The sequence below is a fragment of the Aquarana catesbeiana genome, linkage group LG02 (genome assembly GCF_042186555.1).
Source record: "Aquarana catesbeiana isolate 2022-GZ linkage group LG02, ASM4218655v1, whole genome shotgun sequence".
In the NCBI taxonomy this organism is placed as follows: domain Eukaryota; kingdom Metazoa; phylum Chordata; class Amphibia; order Anura; family Ranidae; genus Aquarana; species Aquarana catesbeiana.
Genome location: NC_133325.1, coordinates 628,965,826 through 628,987,405, shown reverse-complemented (window position 1 = coordinate 628,987,405; position 21,580 = coordinate 628,965,826). Strand labels below are relative to the sequence as shown.

At 42.8% G+C, this 21,580-nt stretch overlaps 1 protein-coding gene across 2 annotated transcripts in view; it reads right to left on the bottom strand.

Moving 5' to 3' along the window:
- LOC141128852 (interleukin-5 receptor subunit alpha-like) overlaps positions 1-21,580 on the bottom strand; it is a 146,452-nt gene that overhangs the window by 20,593 nt on the left and 104,279 nt on the right. For both annotated transcript variants that reach the window (XM_073616425.1, XM_073616426.1), the window contains exon 9: positions 5,355-5,445. In XM_073616425.1, the coding sequence (XP_073472526.1) occupies positions 5,355-5,445 (91 nt within the window). The remainder of the gene's footprint in view (positions 1-5,354; positions 5,446-21,580) is intronic.

Below are 21,580 nucleotides of genomic sequence, written 5' to 3'. Positions count from 1 at the left end.
GTACAGCATTGCACAGACTAGGCACACTTTCACAGGGTCTCCCAAGATGCCATCGCATTTTGAGAGACCCGAACCTGGAACCGGTTACAGTTATAAAAGTTAGTTACAAAAAAAAGTGTAAAAAAAAAAAAAAAACACATACAAAAATATAAAATAAAAAAAAAAATAGTTGTCGTTTTATTGTTCTTTCTCTCTCTCTATTGTTCTGTTCTTTTTTACTGTATTCTATTCTGCAATGTTTTATTGTTGTTATGTTTTATCATGTTTGCTTTTCAGGTATGCAATTTTTTATACCTTACCGTTTACTGTGCTTTATTGTTAACCATTTTTTTGTCTTCAGGTACGCCATTCACGACTTTGAGTGGTTATACCAGAATGATGCCTGCAGGTTTAGGTATCATCTTGGTATCATTCTTTTCAGCCAGCGGTCGGCTTTCATGTAAAAGCAATCCTAGCGGCTAATTAGCCTCTAGACTGCTTTTACAAGCAGTGGGAGGGAATGCCCCTCCCCCCCCAACGTCTTCCGTGTTTTTCTCTGGCTCTCCTGTCTCAACAGGGAACCTGAAAATGCAGCCGGTGATTCAGCCAGCTGACCATAGAGCTGATCAGAGACCAGAGTGGCTCCAAACATCTCTATGGCCTAAGAAACCGGAAGCTACGAGCATTTTATGACTTAGATTTCGCCGGATGTAAACAGCGCCATTGGGAAATTGGGAAAGCATTTTATCACACCGATCTTGGTGTGGTCAGATGCTTTGAGGGCAGAGGAGAAATCTAGGGTCTAATAGACCCCAATTTTTGCAAAAAAGAGTACCTGTCACTACCTATTGCTATGATAGGGGATATTTACATTCCCTGAGATAACAATAAAAATGATTAAAAAAAAAAAAATGAAAGGAACAGTTTAAAAATAAGATAAAAAAATAATAATAATAAAGGAAAAAAAAAAAAAAAAAAAAAAAGCACCCCTGTCCCCCCTGCTCTCGCGCTAAGGCGAACGCAAGCGTCGGTCTGGCGTCAAATGTAAACAGCAATTGCACCATGCATGTGAGGTATCGCCGCGAAGGTCAGATCGAGGGCAGTATTTTTAGCAGTAGACCTCCTCTGTAAATCTAAAGTGGTAACCTGTAAAGGCTTTTAAAGGCTTTTAAAAATGTATTTAGTTTGTCGCCACTGCACGTTTGTGCGCAATTTTAAAGCATGTCATGTTTGGTATCCATGTACTCGGCCTAAGATCATCTTTTTTATTCCATCAAACATTTGGGCAATATAGTGTGTTTTAGTGCATTAAAATGTAAAAAAGTGTGTTTTTTCCCCAAAAAATGCGTTTGAAAAATCGCTGCGCAAATACTGTGTGAAAAAAAAAAATGAAACACCCACCATTTTAATCTGTAGGGCATTTGCTTTAAAAAAAATATATAATGTTTGGGGGTTCAAAGTAATTTTCTTGCAAAAAAAAATTATTTTTTTATGTAAACAATAAGTGTCAGAAAGGGCTTTGTCTTCAAGTGGTTAGAAGTGTGGGTGATGTGTGACATAAGCTTCTAGATGTTGTGCATAAAATGCCAGGACAGTTCAAAACCCCCCCAAATGACCCCATTTTGGAAAGTAGACACCCCAAGCTATTTGCTGAGAGTCATGTTGAGTCCATGGAATAATTTATATTGTGACACAAGTTGCGGGAAAGAGACAATTTTTTATTTTTTTAATTTTTTTTTGCGCAAAGTTGTCACTAAATGATATATTGCTCAAACATGCCATGGGAATATGTGAAATTACACCCCAAAATACATTCTGCTGCTTCTCCTGAGTACGGGGATACCACATGTGTGAGACTTTTTGGGAGCCTAGCCGCGTACGGGACCCCGAAAACCAATCACTGCCTTCAGGCTTTCTAAGGCCGTAAATTTTTGATTTCACTCTTCACTGCCTATCACAGTTTCGGAGGCCATGGAATGCCCAGGTGGCAAAAAAAACCCCCAAATGACCCCATTTTGGAAAGTAGACACCCCAAGCTATTTGATGAGAGGTATAGTGAGTATTTTGCAGACCTCACTTTTTGTCACAAAGTTTTGAAAATTGAAAAAAGAAAAAAAAAAAATGTTTTTTCTCGTCTTTCTTTATTTTCAAAAACAAATGAGAGCTGCAAAATACTCACCATGCCTCTCAGCAAATAGCTTGGGGTGTCTACTTTCCAAAATGGGGTCATTTGGGGGTGGTTTGTGCCACCTGGGCATTCCATGGCCTCCGAAACTGTGATAGGCAGTGAGGAGTAAAATTAAAAATGTACGCCCTTAGAAATCCTGAAGGCGGTGATTGGTTTTCGGGGCCCCGTACGCGGCTAGGCTCCCAAAAAGTCCCACACATGTGGTATCCCCGTACTCAGGAGAAGCAGCTAAATGTATTTTGGGGTGCAATTCCACATATGCCCATGGCCTGTGTGAGCAATATATCATTTAGTGACAACTTTGTGCAAAAAAAAAAAAAAAAAAAAAAAAATTTGTCACTTTCCCGCAACTTGTGTCAAAATATAAAATATTCCATGGACTCAACATGCCTCAAAGCAAATAGCTTGGGGTGTCTACTTTCCAAAATGGGGTCATTTGGGGGGGTTTTATGTCATCTGGGCATTTTATGGCCTTCAAAACTGTGATAGGTAGTGAGGAGTAAAATCAAAAATGTACGCCCTTAGAAATCCGGAAGGCAGTGATTGGTTTTCGGGGCCCCGTACGCGGCTAGGCTCCCAAAAAGTCCCACACATGTGGTATCCCCATACTCAGGAGAAGCAGCTAAATGTATTTTGGGGTGCAATTCCACATATGCCCATGGCCTGTGTGAGCAATATATCATTTAGTGACAACTTTTTGTAATTTTTTTTTTTTTTTTTTTTTTTTGTCATTGTTCAATCACTTGGGACAAAAAAAATGAATATTCAATGGGCTCAACATGCCTCTCAGCAAATTCCTTGGGGTGTCTACTTTCCAAAATGGGGTCATTTGTGGGGGTTTTGTACTGCCCTGCCATTTTAGCACCTCAAGAAACGACATAGGCAGTCATAAATTAAAGGCTGTGTAAATTCCAGAAAATGTACCCTAGTTTGTAGACGCTATAACTTTTGCGCAAACCAATAAATATACACTTATTGACATTTTTTTTACCAAAGACATGTGGCCGAATACATTTTGGCCTAAATGTATGACTAAAATTGAGTTTATTGGATTTTTTTTAGAACAAAAAGTAGAAAATATCATTTTTTTTCAAAATTTTCGGTCTTTTTCCGTGTATAGCGCAAAAAATAAAAACGGCAGAGGTGATCAAATACTATCAAAAGAAAGCTCTATTTGTGGGAAGAAAAGGACGCAAATTTCGTTTGGGTACAGCATTGCATGACCGCGCAATTAGCAGTTAAAGCGACGCAGTGCCGAATTGTAAAAAGTGCTCTGGTCAGGAAGGGGGTAAATCCTTCCGGGGCTGAAGTGGTTAACAGTTCCTAGCACAAATGTAACAGTTCTTTCACCTTCACTACAGCTTCTCCTTGTAGTTCTTCAGCACACTGAGCTCCCGGTCTCTCACTAGACCCACTGATTCACTGTCACTGAATCCCTTAAGCTCCTCCAATCTTCACGATGGTATCTTCCTCAAGCATCCCCCTACCTCTCTGCTCGGTCCCTAGCTTGGCACTCCCAATACTTCTCAAGCTTCACCCCACTGGCCTGCTCGGTCCCAGCTTGACACACAAGGCTGCTCTGCAAGCATCACCTCTGCTGACTGGGTCCCTGACTTGATCACCGCCTGAACTTTCCTGATTCTCCACCGTGCCCGTTCGGTGAAAATACTGCTCCGATACTTGCTTCAGTTACTCACTGTGGTCCCTGGTAATAAGGTGGTTGGTCCCTTAGTGGCGACAGCTTCCCTTCTACCTCTGACCACTGACAGGTTCTCCGGCCGGCAGAACCGTCACTTCTGGTTGGACTGCAAGCTGCAATCTCAACCCTATGCTGCTCTCTTGCTTCTGGATAGGCCCACATACAGCCTAGCAGTCAGACTCCCCTGGGATAGGCCAAATCTCTGGCCTAGTATCCCAGGGAACACAACACACGTTCACCCAGACAGCCATCCAGGTGGCACAGAACATAGATCATCTGACTCCACCCAAATATATAGGTTCTCCCAGCAGGCCAAGGGATTCAAGAAAACCCCCGCCCATTGGCTGAGATACCCCATATACCCATAACCTGACCTTGAGTTGCTCTTCTCATATCTAATACCACCAAGTACTCGCCGCCCTAATGGTAGAAGAGAAAAGTGCAACAAGGCCAAACTTAGGGAGAAATCAATGGATCTCTAACAATCAACCAGGATAACTACTCCTGGCAAGTAAATTTGTGAGGAGCATCCCTGCCTAAACTCCAGGGTGCTACACATACTAAGAAAACTTTTTTGGGCAAAATTTACATTGACACTTTGATGGACAGCGGGCTACATGTTTTTACCCATAGTCCATGGTGTAGATTAACTGCTGTAGCACAGGAGGAAATATGCAAAAGAATACAAAGATGGATATTTTTTCACTTCTTAACACCACTGAGATACTAAGGCTCAGTTCACACTGATGCAACATAGTATCCGACATTTGATTCATGTGAAATTCAATGTTTCCCTATGAGAGCCATCTTATCTGATACTTCACAATTCTGTCCGACTTTGGTAAGACTTCAATGCCACAGAGCGTAAAAAGTCACATTAAAGTCGTATCAAAGTCGGATTCTAAAGTTGCACTGAAAGTCGCTTGACTTTGTAGTCGGGCCAGTGTGAAAGGAGCCTAAAAAAGAGAAAAAAAGTTAAAACTTTGGTAAACTAATAGGTATCACATTAGGGTTTTATACCATTAATGTTTTTCCCATTAATGGTACCCCATTAGGGTTTAGGGGTTAGATCTATTTTAACATAAAAACTCTGCAAAGTCTCTTGTTGTGGCTTTGTGGTAGAATACACATTTAGCAAACAATTCCCCTTTAAGAGCATGAACTTTTCCAGTGGGGTTACTATACTTTTTAACATTTTAATTTCAATCACCAAAAAGTCCATCCAATGTCCACCTAGCAAATTTCCATCTAAAATCAGATATCTCACTTCTTGTTTTGGCTATGGAACAGTAAGTGTAGGTAAATCTGCCTAATAGGACATAGAGAGCAAGAAAAAAAACTAATAGGAGTTATAACCCTCCCTTACTCTATTTTACATTTTCATTTCAGTTACCAAAAAGTACATCCAATGTATAAAGCTCACATAGCAAAATCCCATTCAAAATCAACTATCAAATGCATTTAGGAAGGCAATGAGAAAATACAAACCTTCTAAACAGGTATATCAGAAGAAAAACGATTACCACTGATGTTCCGGCAATAATTAAGATTATGATCCATGTTGGAAAGATTACTTTGTCTAAAAGGCAAGAATGTTTTTTAGTAGAATATGTATTAATACAGAGAATATGAATAACACAAACATCTGTCTGTTTTTGATATATGTATACTGTTATCTGTCCCATGATTTAATTTCAGTTTGATTCAGATTTTTTTTGTGAGCTAAGTTATATGGCACACCTTAGAAAATAATGGAGATTGCATTTTTATCTGTAATTAGCTTGGTGTCCTTAAACATGCAAAGGAACCACAGAACACTGACTTCTGATTTAAACAATTTGACTGTAAATTAATAAAAACTACACCCCCCCGGTTCTGTTTGCGTCAGAACTCTTGAACATTGCAAAAGTTCGGACCCGCGACCTATTAAAGTCTAATTGACCCGAACTTGAAAAATCAAAAGTCCCCATTTTGAAGGCTTATATGCAAGTTATAGGCCATAAAAAGGTTATGAGGGCCCAGGTTCTGCCTTGGGGGACATGCATAAATGCAAAAATACTTTTTTAAAAAAGATTGTTTTTACAGGAGCAGTGATTGTAATGATGCTTAACCACTTAAGGACCGCCTCACGCGATGTACGTGGGCAAGGCGGCACGGGCAGGCAGAATCACGTACATACACGTGATCTGCCTCCCGCGGGCGGGGGGTCCGATCGGACCCCCCCCAGTGCCCGAGGCGGTCCGCTATTGTCCAGCGGCGATCGGAGGTGAGGGGGAGACCATCCATTCGTGGCCCCCCCTCGCGATCGCTGCCGGCCAATAGAATCATTCCTATGCTAGTGTATGCTAAACAACAGCAAAGGAAATTATGTCATCTCTCCTCGGCTCGGTATTTTCCGTTCCGGCGCCGAGGAGAGAAGACTGCAATGTGAGTGCACAACACACACACATACAGTAGAACATGCCAGGCACACAAAACACCCCCCTTTACCCCCCGATCCCCCCCCCCGATCACCCCCCAATCACCCCTCCCCCCCCCCCCCGTCACACTGACACCAAGCAGTTTTTTTTTTTTCTGATTACTGCATGGTGTCAGTTTGTGACAGTTAGTGTGGTAGGACAGTTACTGTTAGCCCCCTTTAGGTCTAGGGTACCCCCCTAACCCCCCCTAATAAAGTTTTAACCCCTTGATCAACCCCCGTCACCAGTGTCGCTAAGCGATCATTTTTCTGATCGCTGTATTAGTGTCACTGGTGACGCTAGTTAGGGAGGTAAATATTTAGGTTCGCCGTCAGCGTTTTATAGCGACAGGGACCCCCATATACTACCTAATAAATGTTTTAACCCCTTGATTGCCCCCTAGTTAACCCTTTCACCACTGATCACAGTATAACTGTTACGGGTGACGCTGGTTAGTTTGTTTATTTTTTATAGTGTCAGGGCACCCGCCGTTTATTACCGAATAAAGGTTTAGCCCCCTGATTGCCCGGCGGTGATATGCGTCGCCCCAGGCAGCGTCAGATTAGCGCCAGTACCGCTAACACCCACGCACGCAGCATACGCCTCCCTTAGTGGTATAGTATCTGAACGGATCAATATCTGATCCGATCAGATCTATACTAGCGTCCCCAGCAGTTTAGGGTTCCCAAAAATGCAGCGTTAGCGGGATCAGCCCAGATACCTGCTAGCACCTGCGTTTTTCCCCTCTGCCCGGCCCAGCTCAGCCCACCCAAGTGCAGTATCGATTGATCACTGTCACTTACAAAACACTAAAATCCCTGCGATCGCTAACAGTTTTTTTAGTAGCATTTTGGTGAACTGGCAAGCACCAGCCCCAGGCAGCGTCAGGTTAGCGCCAGTACCACTAACACCCACGCACGCACCGTACACCTCCCTTAGTGGTATAGTATCTGATCGGATCAATATCTGATCCGATCAGATCTATACTAGCAGTTTAGGGTTCCCAAAAACGCAGTGTTAGTGGGATCAGCCCAGATACCTGCTATCACCTGCGTTTTACCCCTCTGCCCGGCCCAGCCCAGCCCACCCAAGTGCAGTATCGATCGATCACTATCACTTACAAAACACTAAACACATAACTGCAGGGTTCGCAGAGTCAGGCCTGATCCCTGCGATCGCTAACAGTTTTTTTGGTAGCGTTTTGGTGAACTGGCAAGCACCAGCCCCAGGCAGCGTCAGGTTAGCGCCAGTACCGCTAACACCCACGCATGCAGCATACGCCTCCCTTAGTGGTATAGTATCTGAACGGATCAATATCTGATCCGATCAGATCTATACTAGCGTCCCCAGCAGTTTAGGGTTCCCAAAAACGCAGTGTTAGCGGGATCAGCCCAGATACCTGCTAGCACCTGCGTTTTGCCCCTCCGCCCGGCCCAGCCCAGCCCACCCAAGTGCAGTATCGATCAATCACTGTCACTTACAAAACACTAAACGCATAACTGCAGCGTTCGCAGAGTCAGGCCTGATCCCTGCGATCGCTAACAGTTTTTTTGGTAGCGTTTTGGTGAACTGGCAAGCGCCAGCGGCCTATTACACCCCGGTCATAGTCAAACCAGCACTGCAGTTAGACTTGGTGACGTGGCGAGTCCCATAAGTGCAGTTCAAGCTGGTGAGGTGGTTAAGCCCAAGTAGTGTCCCGCTGCCACCAAGAAGAAGACAAACAGGCCCGTCGTGCCCATAATGCCCTTCCTGCTGCATTTGCCAATCCTAATTGGGAACCCACCACTTCTGCAGCACCCGTACTTCCCCCATTCACATCCCCAACCAAATGCAGTCGGCTGCATGAGAGGCATTTTCTTTATGTCCTCCCGAGTACCCCTACCCACCGAACCCCCCCAAAAAAGATGTCATGTATGCAGCAAGCGCGGATATAGGCGTGACACCCGCTATTATTGTCCCTCCTGTCCTGACAAGCCTGGTCTTTGCATTGGTGAATGCTTTGAACGCTACCATTCACTAGTTGAGTATTAGCGTAGGGTACAGCATTGCACAGACTAGACACACTTTCACAGGGTCTCCCAAGATGCCATCGCATTTTGAGAGACCTGAACCTGGAACTGGTTACAGTTATAAAAGTTAGTTACAAAAAAAAGTGTAAAAAAAAAATATACATATATAAAATAAAAAAAAATAGTTGTCGTTTTATTGTTTTCTCTCTCTCTATTCTCTCTCTATTGTTCTGCTCTTTTTTACTGTATTCTATTCTGCAATGTTTTATTGGTATTATGTTTTATCGTGTTTGCTTTTCAGGTATGCAATTTTTTATACTTTACCGTTTACTGTGTTTTATTGTTAACCATTTTTTTGTCTTCAGGTACGCCATTCACGACTTTGAGTGGTTATACCAGAATGATGCCTGCAGGTTTAGGTATCATCTTGGTATCATTCTTTTCAGCCAGCGGTTGGCTTTCATGTAAAAGCAATCCTAGCATCTAATTAGCTTCTAGACTGCTTTTACAAGCAGTGGGAGGGAATGCCCCCCCCCCACTGTCTTCTGTGTTTTTCTCTGGCTCTCCTGTCTCAACAGGGAACCTGAGAATGCAGCCGGTGATTCAGCCAGCTGACCATAGAGCTGATCAGAGACCAGAGTGGCTCCAAATATCTCTATGGCCTAAGAAACCGGAAGCTAGGAGCATTTCATGACTTAGATTTCGCCGGATGTAAACACCGCCATTGGGAAATTGGGAAAGCATTTTATCACACCGATCTTGGTGTGGTCAGATGCTTTGAGGGCAGAGGAGAGATCTAGGTTCTAATAGACCCCAATTTTTTCAAAAAAGAGTACTTGTCACTACCTATTGCTATCATAGGGGATATTTACATTCCCTGAGATAACAATAAAAATGATTAAAAAAAAAATGAAAGGAACAGTTTAAAAATAAGATAAAAAAGCAAAAAAAAAATAAACAAAAAAAAAGCACCCCTGTCCCCCCCTGCTCTCGCGCAAAGGCGAACGCAAGTGTCGGTCTGGCGTCAAATATAAACAGCAATTGCATCATGCATGTGAGGTGTCACCGCGAACGTCAGATCGAGGGCAGTACTTTTAGCAGTAGACCTCCTCTGTAAATCTAAAGTGGTAACCTGTAAAGGCTTTTAAAGGCTTTTAAAAATGTATTCAGTTTGTCGCCACTGCACGTTTGTGCACAATTTTAATGTCATGTTTGGTATCCATGTACTTGGCCTAAGATCTTCTTTTTTATTCCATCAAGCATTTGGGCAATATAGTGTGTTTTAGTGCATTAAAATTTTAAAAAGTGTGTTTTTTTCCCAAAAAATGCGTTTGAAAAATCGCTGCGCAAATACTGTGTGAAAAAAAAAAAAGAAACACCCACCATTTTAATCTGTAGGGCATTTGCTTTAAAAAAATATATAATGTTTGGGGGTTCAAAGTAATTTTCTTGCAAAAAAAATAATTTTTTCATGTAAACAAAAAGTGTCAGAAAGGGCTTTGTCTTCAAGTGGTTAGAAGAGTGGGTGATGTGTGATATAAGCTTCTAAATGTTGTGCATAAAATGCCAGGACAGTTCAAAACCCCCCCAAATTACCCCATTTTGGAAAGTAGACACCCCAAGCTATTTGCTGAGAGTCATGTCCAGTCCATGGAATATTTTATATTGTGACACAAGTTGCGGGAAAGAGACAAATTTTTTTTTTTTTTGCACAAAGTTGTCACTAAATGATATATTGCTCAAACATGCCATGGGAATATGTGAAATTACACCCCAAAATACATTCTGTTGCTTCTCCTGTGTACGGGGATACCACATGTGTGAGACTTTTTGGGAGCCTAGCTGTGTACGGGACCCCGAAAACCAAGCACCGCCTTCAGGCTTTCTAAGGGCGTAAATTTTTGATTTCACTCTTCACTGCCTATCACAGTTTCGGAGGCCATGGAATGCCCAGGTGGCACAAACCCCCCCCCCCCCCAAATGACCCTATTTTGGAAAGTAGACACCCCAAACTATTTGCTGAGAGGTATAGTGAGTATTTTGCAGACCTCACTTTTTGTCACAAAGTTTTGAAAATTGAAAAAAAAAATGTTTTTTCTTGTCTTTCTTCATTTTCAAAAACAAATGAGAGCTGCAAAATACTCACCATGCCTCTCAGCAAATAGCTTGGGGTGTCTACTTTCCAAAATGGGGTCATTTGGGGGGGTTTTGTGCTACCTGGGCATTCCATGGCCTCCGAAACTGTGATAGGCAGTGAAGAGTGAAATCAAAAATTTACACCCTTAGAAATCCTGAAGGCGGTGATTGGTTTTCGGGGCCCCGTACACAGCTAGGCTCCCAAAAAGTCCCACACATGTGGTATCCCCATACTCAGGAGAAGCTGCTAAATGTATTTTGGGGTGCAATTCCACATATGCCCATGGCCTGTGTGAGCAATATATCATTTAGTGACAACTTTGTGCAAAAAAAAAAAAAAATGTGTCACTTTCCCGCAACTTGTGTCAAAATATAAAATATTCCATGGACTCAACATGCCTCTCAGCAAATAGCTTGGGGTGTCTACTTTCCAAAATGGGGTCATTTGGGGGGGGGGGGGTTGTGCCATCTGGGCATTTTATGGCCTTCAAAACTGTGATAGGTAGTGAGGAGTGAAATAAAAAATTTACGCCCTTAGAAATCCTGAAGGCGGTGATTGGTTTTCGGGGCCCCGTACGCGGCTAGGCTCCCAAAAAGTCCCACACATGTGGTATCGCCGTACTCAGGAGAAGCAGCTGAATGTATTTTGGGGTGCAATTCCACATAGGCCCATGGCCTGTGTGAGCAATATATCAATTAGTGACAACTTTTTCTAAATTTTTTTTTTGTCATTATTCAATCACTTGGGACAAAAAAAATAAATATTCAATGGGTTCAACATGCCTCTCAGCAATTTCTTTGGGGTGTCTACGTTCCAAAATGGGGTCATTTGGGGAGGGTTTGTACTGCCCTGCCATTTTAGCACCTCAAGAAATGACATAGGCAGTCATAAACTAAAAGCTGTGTAAATTCCAGAAAATGTACCCTAGTTTGTAGACGCTATAACTTTTGCGCAAACCAATAAATATACGCTTATTGACATTTTTTTCACCAAAGACATGTGGCCGAATACATTTTGGCCTAAATGTATGACTAAAATTGAGTTTATTGGATTTTTTTTATAACAAAAAGTAGAAAATATCATTTTTTTTCAAAATTTTCGGTCTTTTTCCGTTTATAGCGCAAAAAATAAAAACGGCAGAGGTGATCAAATACCATCAAAAGAAAGCTCTATTTGTGGGAAGAAAAGGACGCAAATTTTGTTTGGGTACAGCATTGCATGACCGCGCAATTAGCAGTTAAAGCGACGCAGTGCCAAATTGGAAAAAGTCCTCTGGTCCTTAGGCAGCCAAATGGTCCTGGGCTGAAGTGGTTAAAGTGAAACAATAAAATAAAAAAAATTCCTTCAACAATAGTGTCTGGGGAAGGGGGGGTCCCCTTAGACTGCCTATAAAGTGGCGCATGTGTACCGAGTATAGAACCTGCTGCAGCAAAAACTGACATTTCTAAAGAAAAAAAAAAAGACATTGCCGGAAATACAAAAATGTTTAAAAAAACATTGTGGGGGTCCCACATACCAGGCCTTTCGGTCTGGTATGGATTTTAGGGGAACCCCATGCCTAAATTACAAAAACCTAAGAACTTAAGAACTGTCAAACGGCGGAGCAGGCATTCGGTGGTTAGCCTTTGTCGCGGGTAGAGCCTTTTTTGTTCGATAAATGGTTATATTCTATTTTATTATATTCTTTAGTTTTTTTTATTCTATTTTTTCTATTCTTTTATAGTCTATTCTATTGTATTCTATTCTTTTTTTCCATTCTTTTATTTTCTATTTTGTTGTTTTACTCTATTATATTCTATTCTTTTAATTTCTGTTATATTCTTTTCTATTTTTTATTATTTATTATTATGATTTTCTATTTGGAAATTGGAAAACTTGTTTGGAAATTGGAAAACTATTCAATTTTGAAAACTATTCGAATTCAAAAACTTTTTGAATTTGAAAACTATTTGAATTTGAAATTGATTCAAAAAATATTCTAATCGATTCAAATTTTTTTTGCTATTTTGGATTAGTTTAAATTCAGTACTATTGTAATTCGGAAATTCGAATACATCTGTTTTTCCGAAAAATGAAAATTTGTCTGAATTTCAATTCAAAACCAAACATGTCTACTGCCTATCAGATGTATCAGATAGACAGCCCAAATGCCAACTGAAAGAGCGTTCTGAGTCTGAGGATGAGTAAGGATAGGTTCTGAGCCTGAGGATACTGCTGATTGTGAGGCAATTGCTTAAATAGCAAATAAAGAAAAAATATTATAGTGTATACAATTGCGACGCAATTCATATTGTAATTGAATGTTATTAGAAATTACCATTTCTTTTCAATCTGCAGCTCTGTAATTTTCTGAAAATGCAATGCAATATGGCTACCTGGAGGTGTTCTGTACACAGTCTGTGTACAGAACTCCCCCCAGAAACATCATAACCTGCTTGTGTGATTGGCTCACCAATTTTGCCCCAAGATACAAGTCAGATTTCAGGCATCCCCTGCAACAAAAATGTCATTTTTGGTAAGATACTTTCAATATGAAATCACGGCTAAAGGGATGCAGGCCCTGCAGCTTTCCTCATTAGAGCCCTGCAGGTACACAGCTGATTGATAATTATGAAACCACTCCCATTAGACTCACTTTCCCACATAGAGGCAAACACAGGGATTTCTTCAGAATAACAAAAGGTAGGAAACTGCAACAAAGTTTGTTAAAATCTTTGTAGTGTACATAGATCACCCAGAGGGGAATGTTTTTTTCTCAACAAAAGTGGTGTTACACTTTAACATTGTCACCCTGCATTGCTGTTATTGGCAGAATCCCTAAATCAAAAGCTTAAAACAGATTTATTAAAAGCAATTTGCTAAAGAAAACGCAATACATTGTGGCCTTTTATGATTATATTCTCAAATCTCACCATTGCAAACAGAATGTGATGTATGTATTACACACTCAACCTCACCCTTTGTAGAAATTTTCCTGCTCTAAGACAGCAATCTAAGCACAAGCAGACTATGACTGTCACTGGGGAAGAGAAACTAAGTAGTTAAATAAAAAAGATAACTAGAACATTCACAGCCCAATGTGCAAGAAACAATGAAGGGCCCTCCTGACCCCTGGCTGGGGCCCTGCCCTCCAAGCAAATGCGACCTTTATGACCCTGGTAGTTCCACCACTGCTGTTAGTATTTTTTTTTATCTTTGTGATTTTATTTTTGTATTATTTTTTAGCATGTTATTTATTTATTTATTTATTTTACAGATTTACATTTTTATTATATGAGCCCTGTTGGGGAGCTTTGGTGAAATATCAGGGGTCCAAACAGACCTTTGAGACAGACACGACCGTCAATCTTCATCCCTGTAGCCTCAACTGCACAGCATGAATGGGTAGGAATAGATCTGTACAGGGCTTCCCGTTCATTCACAAACTGAAGCATAGTAAACACAGTACCGATCACTGACTCTGTCCATTCAGAAAAGGAAGGGCTGATATTAATTTCGGCCCTTCCCCGCTCTCCATCCTGACACATCCTCCACAGCAGCCAGGGGGAGAGGGGAGGGGGTATGTCAAGCTAATGTTTTGCAAGAATCAGTGGCCCTTTACAAAAAGTGACTGGATATGTTACATAGTTACATACAGTAGTTGGTAAGGTTAAATAAAGACAACAGTCTATCCAGTTCAACCTGTGAAGGTGTGTGTGTGTGTAGAAAAATAATTTCCTATATCCCCGTATATTGTTTTCGCTAAGATGTATGTCCAAGAGTCTATTAAAACTATCCATACTTCCTGCCGACACCACTGATTGTGGAAGAAAGTTCCACATCCTTACCGCCCTGACAGTGAAAAACCCCCTATGCAGCTTAAGGTTAAACCGCTTCTCTTCCAATCTTATTGTGTGGTCCCCTGTCTTCCTACACTCCCTGAGACTGAAAAGTTTCATACTTACACTAGGATTACTGTTGAGATATTTGTATATCGCTATTATATCTCCTTTCAAGCGTCTCTTCTCCAGGGAGAATAAATTTAGTGCTTGTTAGTCGTTCCTCATAGTTGAGGTCCCCCCAGTCCCCATATTAATTTAGTAAGTAAAAAACAAGGAGGGGGAGGCGCTGACCTGAGTGTAGCATTAAAATGATGACTTTAATAGGATAAGCTTAAAAACACTTACAAGATGATAGAAGATGCATGCTCGTCAAAGTAAAGTGCATTCCACATGGCTCTGTGGGTCCCACTGCTGTTCCGGATAACTGGAAAGGATTGAGCAGCTGGCTGGAATGGATCACAATGTTTCTCCAGGAGCAAAGGAACCAAGCAGCTCCACACTGACCAACATGGACCGTGGAACAGGAAGTGATGTCACTGGCATCTGATTGGACCTAGGCAGGGCTGGAATCTTGTCAATCAGGGCTGCAGTGGTCAAAGGCTACGCACTCGGAGCTGGCTGCTCCTTCTATTGGCCAATGCCAGGACTGCACTTTACTTTGACAAGCATGCATCTTCTATCCTCTTGTAAGTGTTTTTAATCCTATCCTATTAAAGTAATCATTTTAATACTACACTCAGGTCGGCGCCTCCCATGTCTTGCAGAGTTCTGGACACACTCTAAAGGTTGGCTGCCTTCTATGTAAACCCTTAATACCCCTTTCTATGGATACATCACCATCCAGCCATTACAGCTACAGACTATACCCTTAAAGATTACTCCATCTGGAGAGCCAGATAAACACTGATTATACTACATATTAATTTAGTTGCCCTTCTCTGGACTCTCTCCAGCTCCAGCACATCCTTTCTGAGGATTGAAGACCAGAACTGGACGGAATACTCCAGATGTGACCGAACCAGAGTTTTATAAAGTGGCAGAATAATAGTTTTATCTCTGGAGTAAATTCCCTTTTTAATGCATGCTGATGGTAGTGGTAGCTTGACACTGTATGCTATTGCTCAGCCTGTTTTCTACTAGGACCCCTAGATCCTTCTCCATCCTGGAAGGCCCTAAGGGTTCTCCCCCTAATGAGTAATTTGTGTAATATTTTTACCCCCCATGTGCATTACTTTACATTTTTCAATTTTAAACTTCATTTGCCATACAGTAGCCCACTCCATTAATTTATTCAGGTCCTTTGTAATGTTTCTATATCCTGCTGTGTTGTTATTGCCCTACAGATTTTTGTGTCATCAGCAAACCCTGAGATCAAACTAATTATGCCACGCTCTATTTATCCTACCCTCTATATCATTTATAAATAAATTAAACAGAATTGGTCCCAGGACAAAGCCTTGGGGTACCCCACTAACCACTCTAGACCATTCTGAGTATACGTTATTTATCACAACCCTTTGGACACACCCCTGTAGCCTGTTTTCTATCAAAGAACAAACCTAACTCCATGTTGAAAGTGTGCTGTATTGGTTTATGATGCTCCAGTGGGCACAACCTTAAAGTGGTATAAATCCCAAAAGCAAACATGTATTATAGCTTACCAATTCTTAGATGTGATGGCTGCATTTGTTTTCTTTTTAAGCTGTCTTTCTTTTACTTTCAGCTGGTGATCTGTCCAGTAACCCAGTTGTTTTTTAACAGAAAATATCTTCTGCAAATATAACAGTACCAGGACTAAGACTAACCATTTACCCCTGACAGGGCTGCTCACATTGATCAGCTTCTATTTAGTCGTGTAAAATCTTTATCCCAAAAGATAAAAAATAAATAAATAAATAAACTGTTTTTGTAACTGCTTATTTAACTGCAGTGAGAGCTGGAGTTTGGCTTCAGTTTGTTAGTGTATCTAAATATGTTACTATATCTAACACCCTCTTTCCACATACTGACAATCCTGTTATCCAAAGGTGCCCCTGTGCTCACCCATCCAGACTGGGAGCACTCTAATACAAGAGGTGTGCTACTGGCCTGATCACCAGGTGAAAACAGAGGGAAAGTTGCAATATATTACATTTTTGGTTTTGGGTTTAATACTGTTTTTAAGTCAACTACCATGTATACATCTATATTTCCATTTGAGAAGGCTTTACAATCCCACAACCAGCATATTATTTAGCAGAATGAAATTACAATTTATTAGATACCAAATATGATTTAGATGTAATGGGGTTGATTTACTAAAACTGGAGAGTGTAAAATCTTGTGTAGCTCTGCATATAAAACCAAGCAGCTTACAGTTTTTTTTTTTTGTCAAAGATTAATTGAACAAGCTGAAGTTAGAAGCTGATTGGCTACCATGCACAACTGCAACAGATTTACACTCAACAGTTTTAGTTAATCAACTCTATATGTGTCTTTCTTAGAAGGTCTAATGCAGGGGTCTCAAAGTACCGGCCCGCGGGCCGGTTAAAAATGGCCCGCAGGCAGGGCTGATCTAGGACTAGAGGTCGACCGATATTTGGCCATTAGGCCGATATATAGCACTGGCCGCCGTTCTTCCTCCCTTCTCCACACTCAGCGCTTGATGCTTGTGTGAAACTGACACATAACAGGAGGAGAGAGACAGAGCAATCTGTCAGATTTGAGGTTGATGTCGGGGGTGGGCGGGACCCGGCTGGGGTGGGCGGGACCCGGCCAATATCAAACACCAGCCAATGGGATCTGGGCGGGCCGCTACGTGTATGTGGCCCGCCCCTTTTCTTAAGCAGCCCAATCATGGGCTGCTGTTTGATAGCTGCTGGTACCGCCCACCCCAGCCGGGTCCCGCCCACCCCGACATCAACCTCAATTCTGACAGATCCCTCTGTCTCTCTCCTCTGTGCTACGTGTCAGCTTCACACAAGCATCAAGCGCTGAGTGTGGACAGCTCCTTGTCAGTTTCACACACGGTTACACTCCGCTCAGTGTGAAACCTGCCAGTGCCACCTGCCAGTGCCAATCAGTGCCATCTGTCAGTGTCATCTGTCAGTGCCAGCTGCCAGTGTCACTGCCAATCAGTGCCTCCTGCCAGTGCCAACCAGTCCGCCAGTGCCACCTGCCACCTCCAACCAGTACCACCTGCCAGTGCCACCGCCAACCAGTGCCTGCCAGTGCCACCACCAACCAGTGCCCCTGCCAATCAATGCCACCTGCCAATGCCAACCAGTGCCACCTTCCGCCACCTGCCAGTGCCACGCCAATCAGTGCCACCTGCCAGTGCCAACCAGTGCCTGCCAGTGCCACCTGCCAGTACCACGCCAATCAGTGCCACCTGCCAGTGCCAATAGTGCCACCTGCCAGTTCCAAACCAGTGCCACCTGCCGTTCCAAACCAGTACCACTTGCCAATGCCTGCCAGTGCCACCTTCCAGTGCCAACCAGTGCCACTGCCAATAAGTGCCACCTGCCAGTGCCATTGCCAATTAGTGCCACCTGCCAGTGCCATCTGTCAGTGCCAATCAGTGCCACCTGCCAATCAGTGCCACCTGCCAGTCAGTGCCACCTGCCAGTGCCACCTGCCAGTGAACGACAGTGCCACCTGCCAGTGCCACCTGCCTAAGCCAACCAGTGCCACCTGCCACAGCCAACCAGTGTCATCTGTACTGAGGACATCAAGTGTGTGGTAGAGTGACAGGAGCAAGCAGGGAGGAGTGGAGTGGGTGAGGTTTTTTTTTTTAAATCGGCCTAAAATATCGGCCACAAAAATTGGCATCATATATCGACCATCGGCTGCCCCGATTTCTAAATATCGGTATCGGCATCGGCCAGAGAAAACCCATATCAGTCGACCTCTATCCAGGACGTCTTTTTGAACTGCACCCAGGCACCGCAGAGGGGGAGGCACCAAAGAGCTTTACCTCTCCATCTCCTCTGTCCTCTCCGCTGCACGCTGCTGCAGCCCAGAGAGAGAACAGAGCAGAGGAAGGAGCGGAGGAAGGATCCGCTCATCGATCCGCCCACCTAGGCATTGACGATTGACCAGAGCCCCAAACCAGGGTCCTGCTGCCACCTCAGGGCGGGAGATTGTGTTCTCTGGGTCCCCTGTCACTAGGCCTGTATGGAAGCCAGGAGGAGAGGACTCAGGAGGCAGATGATCCTGACTGCCAGGAGAGGTGAGTGAGCCATCACACTGAGGCAAAGTCCTTAGTGGGGTGACTGGGGTAGAAATTTGTGCAGTGTGGGGGGTATTTTATGCAGTGTGGAGGGTGATTGTGCAGTGTGGGGGGTAATTGTGTACTGTGAGGGTAATTATGGAGTGTGTGGGGTATTTTATGGAGTGTGGGGGGTATTTTATGGAGTGTGGGGCTATTTGTGCAGTGTGTGGCTATTTGTGCAGTGTGGGGGGGGTAATGCTGGGGGTTAATAATGCGTTTACTGACACCAGTGCTGGGTATAATGCGTTTGCTGACACCAGTGCTGGGGATTAATAATGCGTTTGCTGACACCAGTGCTGGGGGTTAATAATGCGTTTGCTGACACCAGTGCTGGGTATAGTATAGTATATTACTGCTAGTATAGTTTATTGCTTTTGAAGTTTTAAAAGTTTGCATGCGGCCCCCATGGGATATGAAAACTTGTCATGTGGCCCTCAGGCAATTTGAGTTTGAGAACCCTGGTCTAATGTATCTTTTTAGCCTTCTGGACCTTGGAATATAGGTGTTTTTGCTGCCAAACTGATTGGTATTCACTTATACATTAGTATACCACTGTTTATGAAGGTAACTTAATCGCAGCAGAAATTATGGATTATGCACCACCTACAGGGACCCAGGTATCACACTTACATCATTAGATAGGACCCTGGTATCTTCAGAGGGTCTGGTTGATGAATCTTGGGTATCATCAGAAGGCACACAGAGACTCCATATCTGCACCAAGCGGCACCAGTGTGAAAATCAAAACTAATGCCGCATACACATGACCGGACTTTGTATCGGGTAAAAATCCGTCTGCATTTCCGATGGAGAAATTTAAAACAGGCTCTATATCTATGATAAATAAATAATTGTGTCTGCGCTGAGAAGTAAATAAAAATAAAACACAATACGTGATAAAAAAACATCAATACTCCAAAACCAATAAGTGTCAACAATAAAAAATTAAATTATAAATGCTAAAAGCAACGATGAGTGCAATCCGCCTGTGAAAAAATATACCAAAAGTGCAGCGCGCAGAAAAGTTAAGAGTCCAGGTGCTGGTTATATAATAATAGAGTGTTCACATCTCAGTTCAAACCAGTTCATATGTAGCAAACATAAAGTGCAAAAATATAGTGTCCATAAAAATTGGTATTCATCATGCTCATCCTAAATGGTGTACATATTAAAGCATGCTTCAATGCTCTCCTGTGACCCGCAATCGTGTATGCGCTCATCTCTGAGCGTGTGACACAGTAATTAAACAGTGTCTAAACACGCATTGGAGCCACTCCTGGGCTCGCATAGGGTAGTTTTTCACCTGTATATCATACTCTGGATAGGATGGTCCAAAACACAATGACAGTAACTCCCAAGCCTGGGAGTAGGTATTTGAGCTTTTAATAACTTGGATAGACAAAGAGAGAAAGAGACAGTGGAAAGATATTATAAAACTTACATTTATAAAACATTATGTTCACATCCGCAAACAAAACCATCCTATGACTGTACATAACCTCACTATCTATCTAGCTGAAAAGCCTCCGAGCTTGATAGGAGATCCAATAGTTCCTGAAAAGGAAAACTTATTAAACACACACATATACTGTACAATATCAGGAGCAAAGCCTCATTTTTAGAGAAAATGAGCCTCTCTTCCCATCATCTAGTATCAAAAAAAAAAAAATCTTAAGGAGTCCATCCCTGTATACTCTCTTTAAATGGAAAAGTCCAGCTAGAGAAGAGTCTTTGAACTTGAAGACATCAAGATGAACATTATATTTTGATCACGAAGATCTCTGTACACTGATACTAACTAACTAACCCAAAGTTCTTTTGTCCAGAGTCACCAATAAAACCGAGGGTCTGGCAATGTCAATGGTTTTCCCGTTTTATCCACTGTGGTAATGAAGTAGACAACGTCATCTTTTCCAGGCCTGCAGATGACCACTTTGTCAGCATAGATGTGCCGACCGAAGTTCCAGTGCATAAAACATCCACTAAAACGTTCATCCATTTTAACAGAAAATCCAGTCTTTCGGAAAGGCTTAGGCACAGACAAATAGTCCCAAACAGCTTCACTGTACCAAAGTTCCCGGTTAAGTTCAATCACTTGCATTATATCCTGAGGCACATAAGGGAACTCCAAACCATACTCTGCAGCTACACGCTTGTTTAACATTCTCTGCAAACGTGCATGTTTGGACAAAGATCTGTCCTTCCCCATACCAGGCGGCACACAGGAATCCAATGATTTGCTCACCATAGACCCAGCCGGTGTCTGTAGTGAACTAGCAACTTTCGATAAAGTCTTGGTAGCAGTACTGTGCGGCTCCACACAGGGTGATGTCTTCCCAGAACTCAGGGCTGTCCATTCAGGGAAGGTCATAGCAGAGGCGACATATTCACCTTGTGACCACAACAGCTCTTGTGACATAGTTTCAAATAAGTCATCATCACCGGAAAGATCCGACATGGATTCTATTTCCGAATCTCCCAACTCTTCCGCTGGCAGATATTTATTTACAGTCCCAGATATATTCCCCATCAGTGGCTTACCCGTTCCTGACGTGGACTTTGGTAGCTCTGGTTCAGGTAACCTCTGGGGTAGGCCTCGACCACGGTCGCGGGAAGCCTTCACATATCCCACCTTCCTTTGAGTAGGTACAACAGGAGTAGGTGTAGTGGACGCAGAAATCACAGTAATGTCCCCTGATGAGACAACAGCAGCAGTGTCTCTCTCCGGAACATTGCCAGTAACAACAGGCGAAGTGATGGCCTGCCGTTCTCTCTCTGTAGTAGTAGAAGCTTCTACTGTGGCGATACCTGTTGCCCAATCCATACGATAAGCACGGGGCGACGTAGTAGGTTGCTCCAACACAAACAAGTACTTTCCACATTGCGGACATCGGCCAAATGGACGAAGATGCACGCCCAGTCCTTCACATCAGTGACAGATCATGCCCAGTCCCTCAATATCTCCTGAGGTGTACAGAACAAATCTCCCCTGCTGCTTCAAACGAACTCCAGTATCCGTAAGCAGGGCTCCGGTCA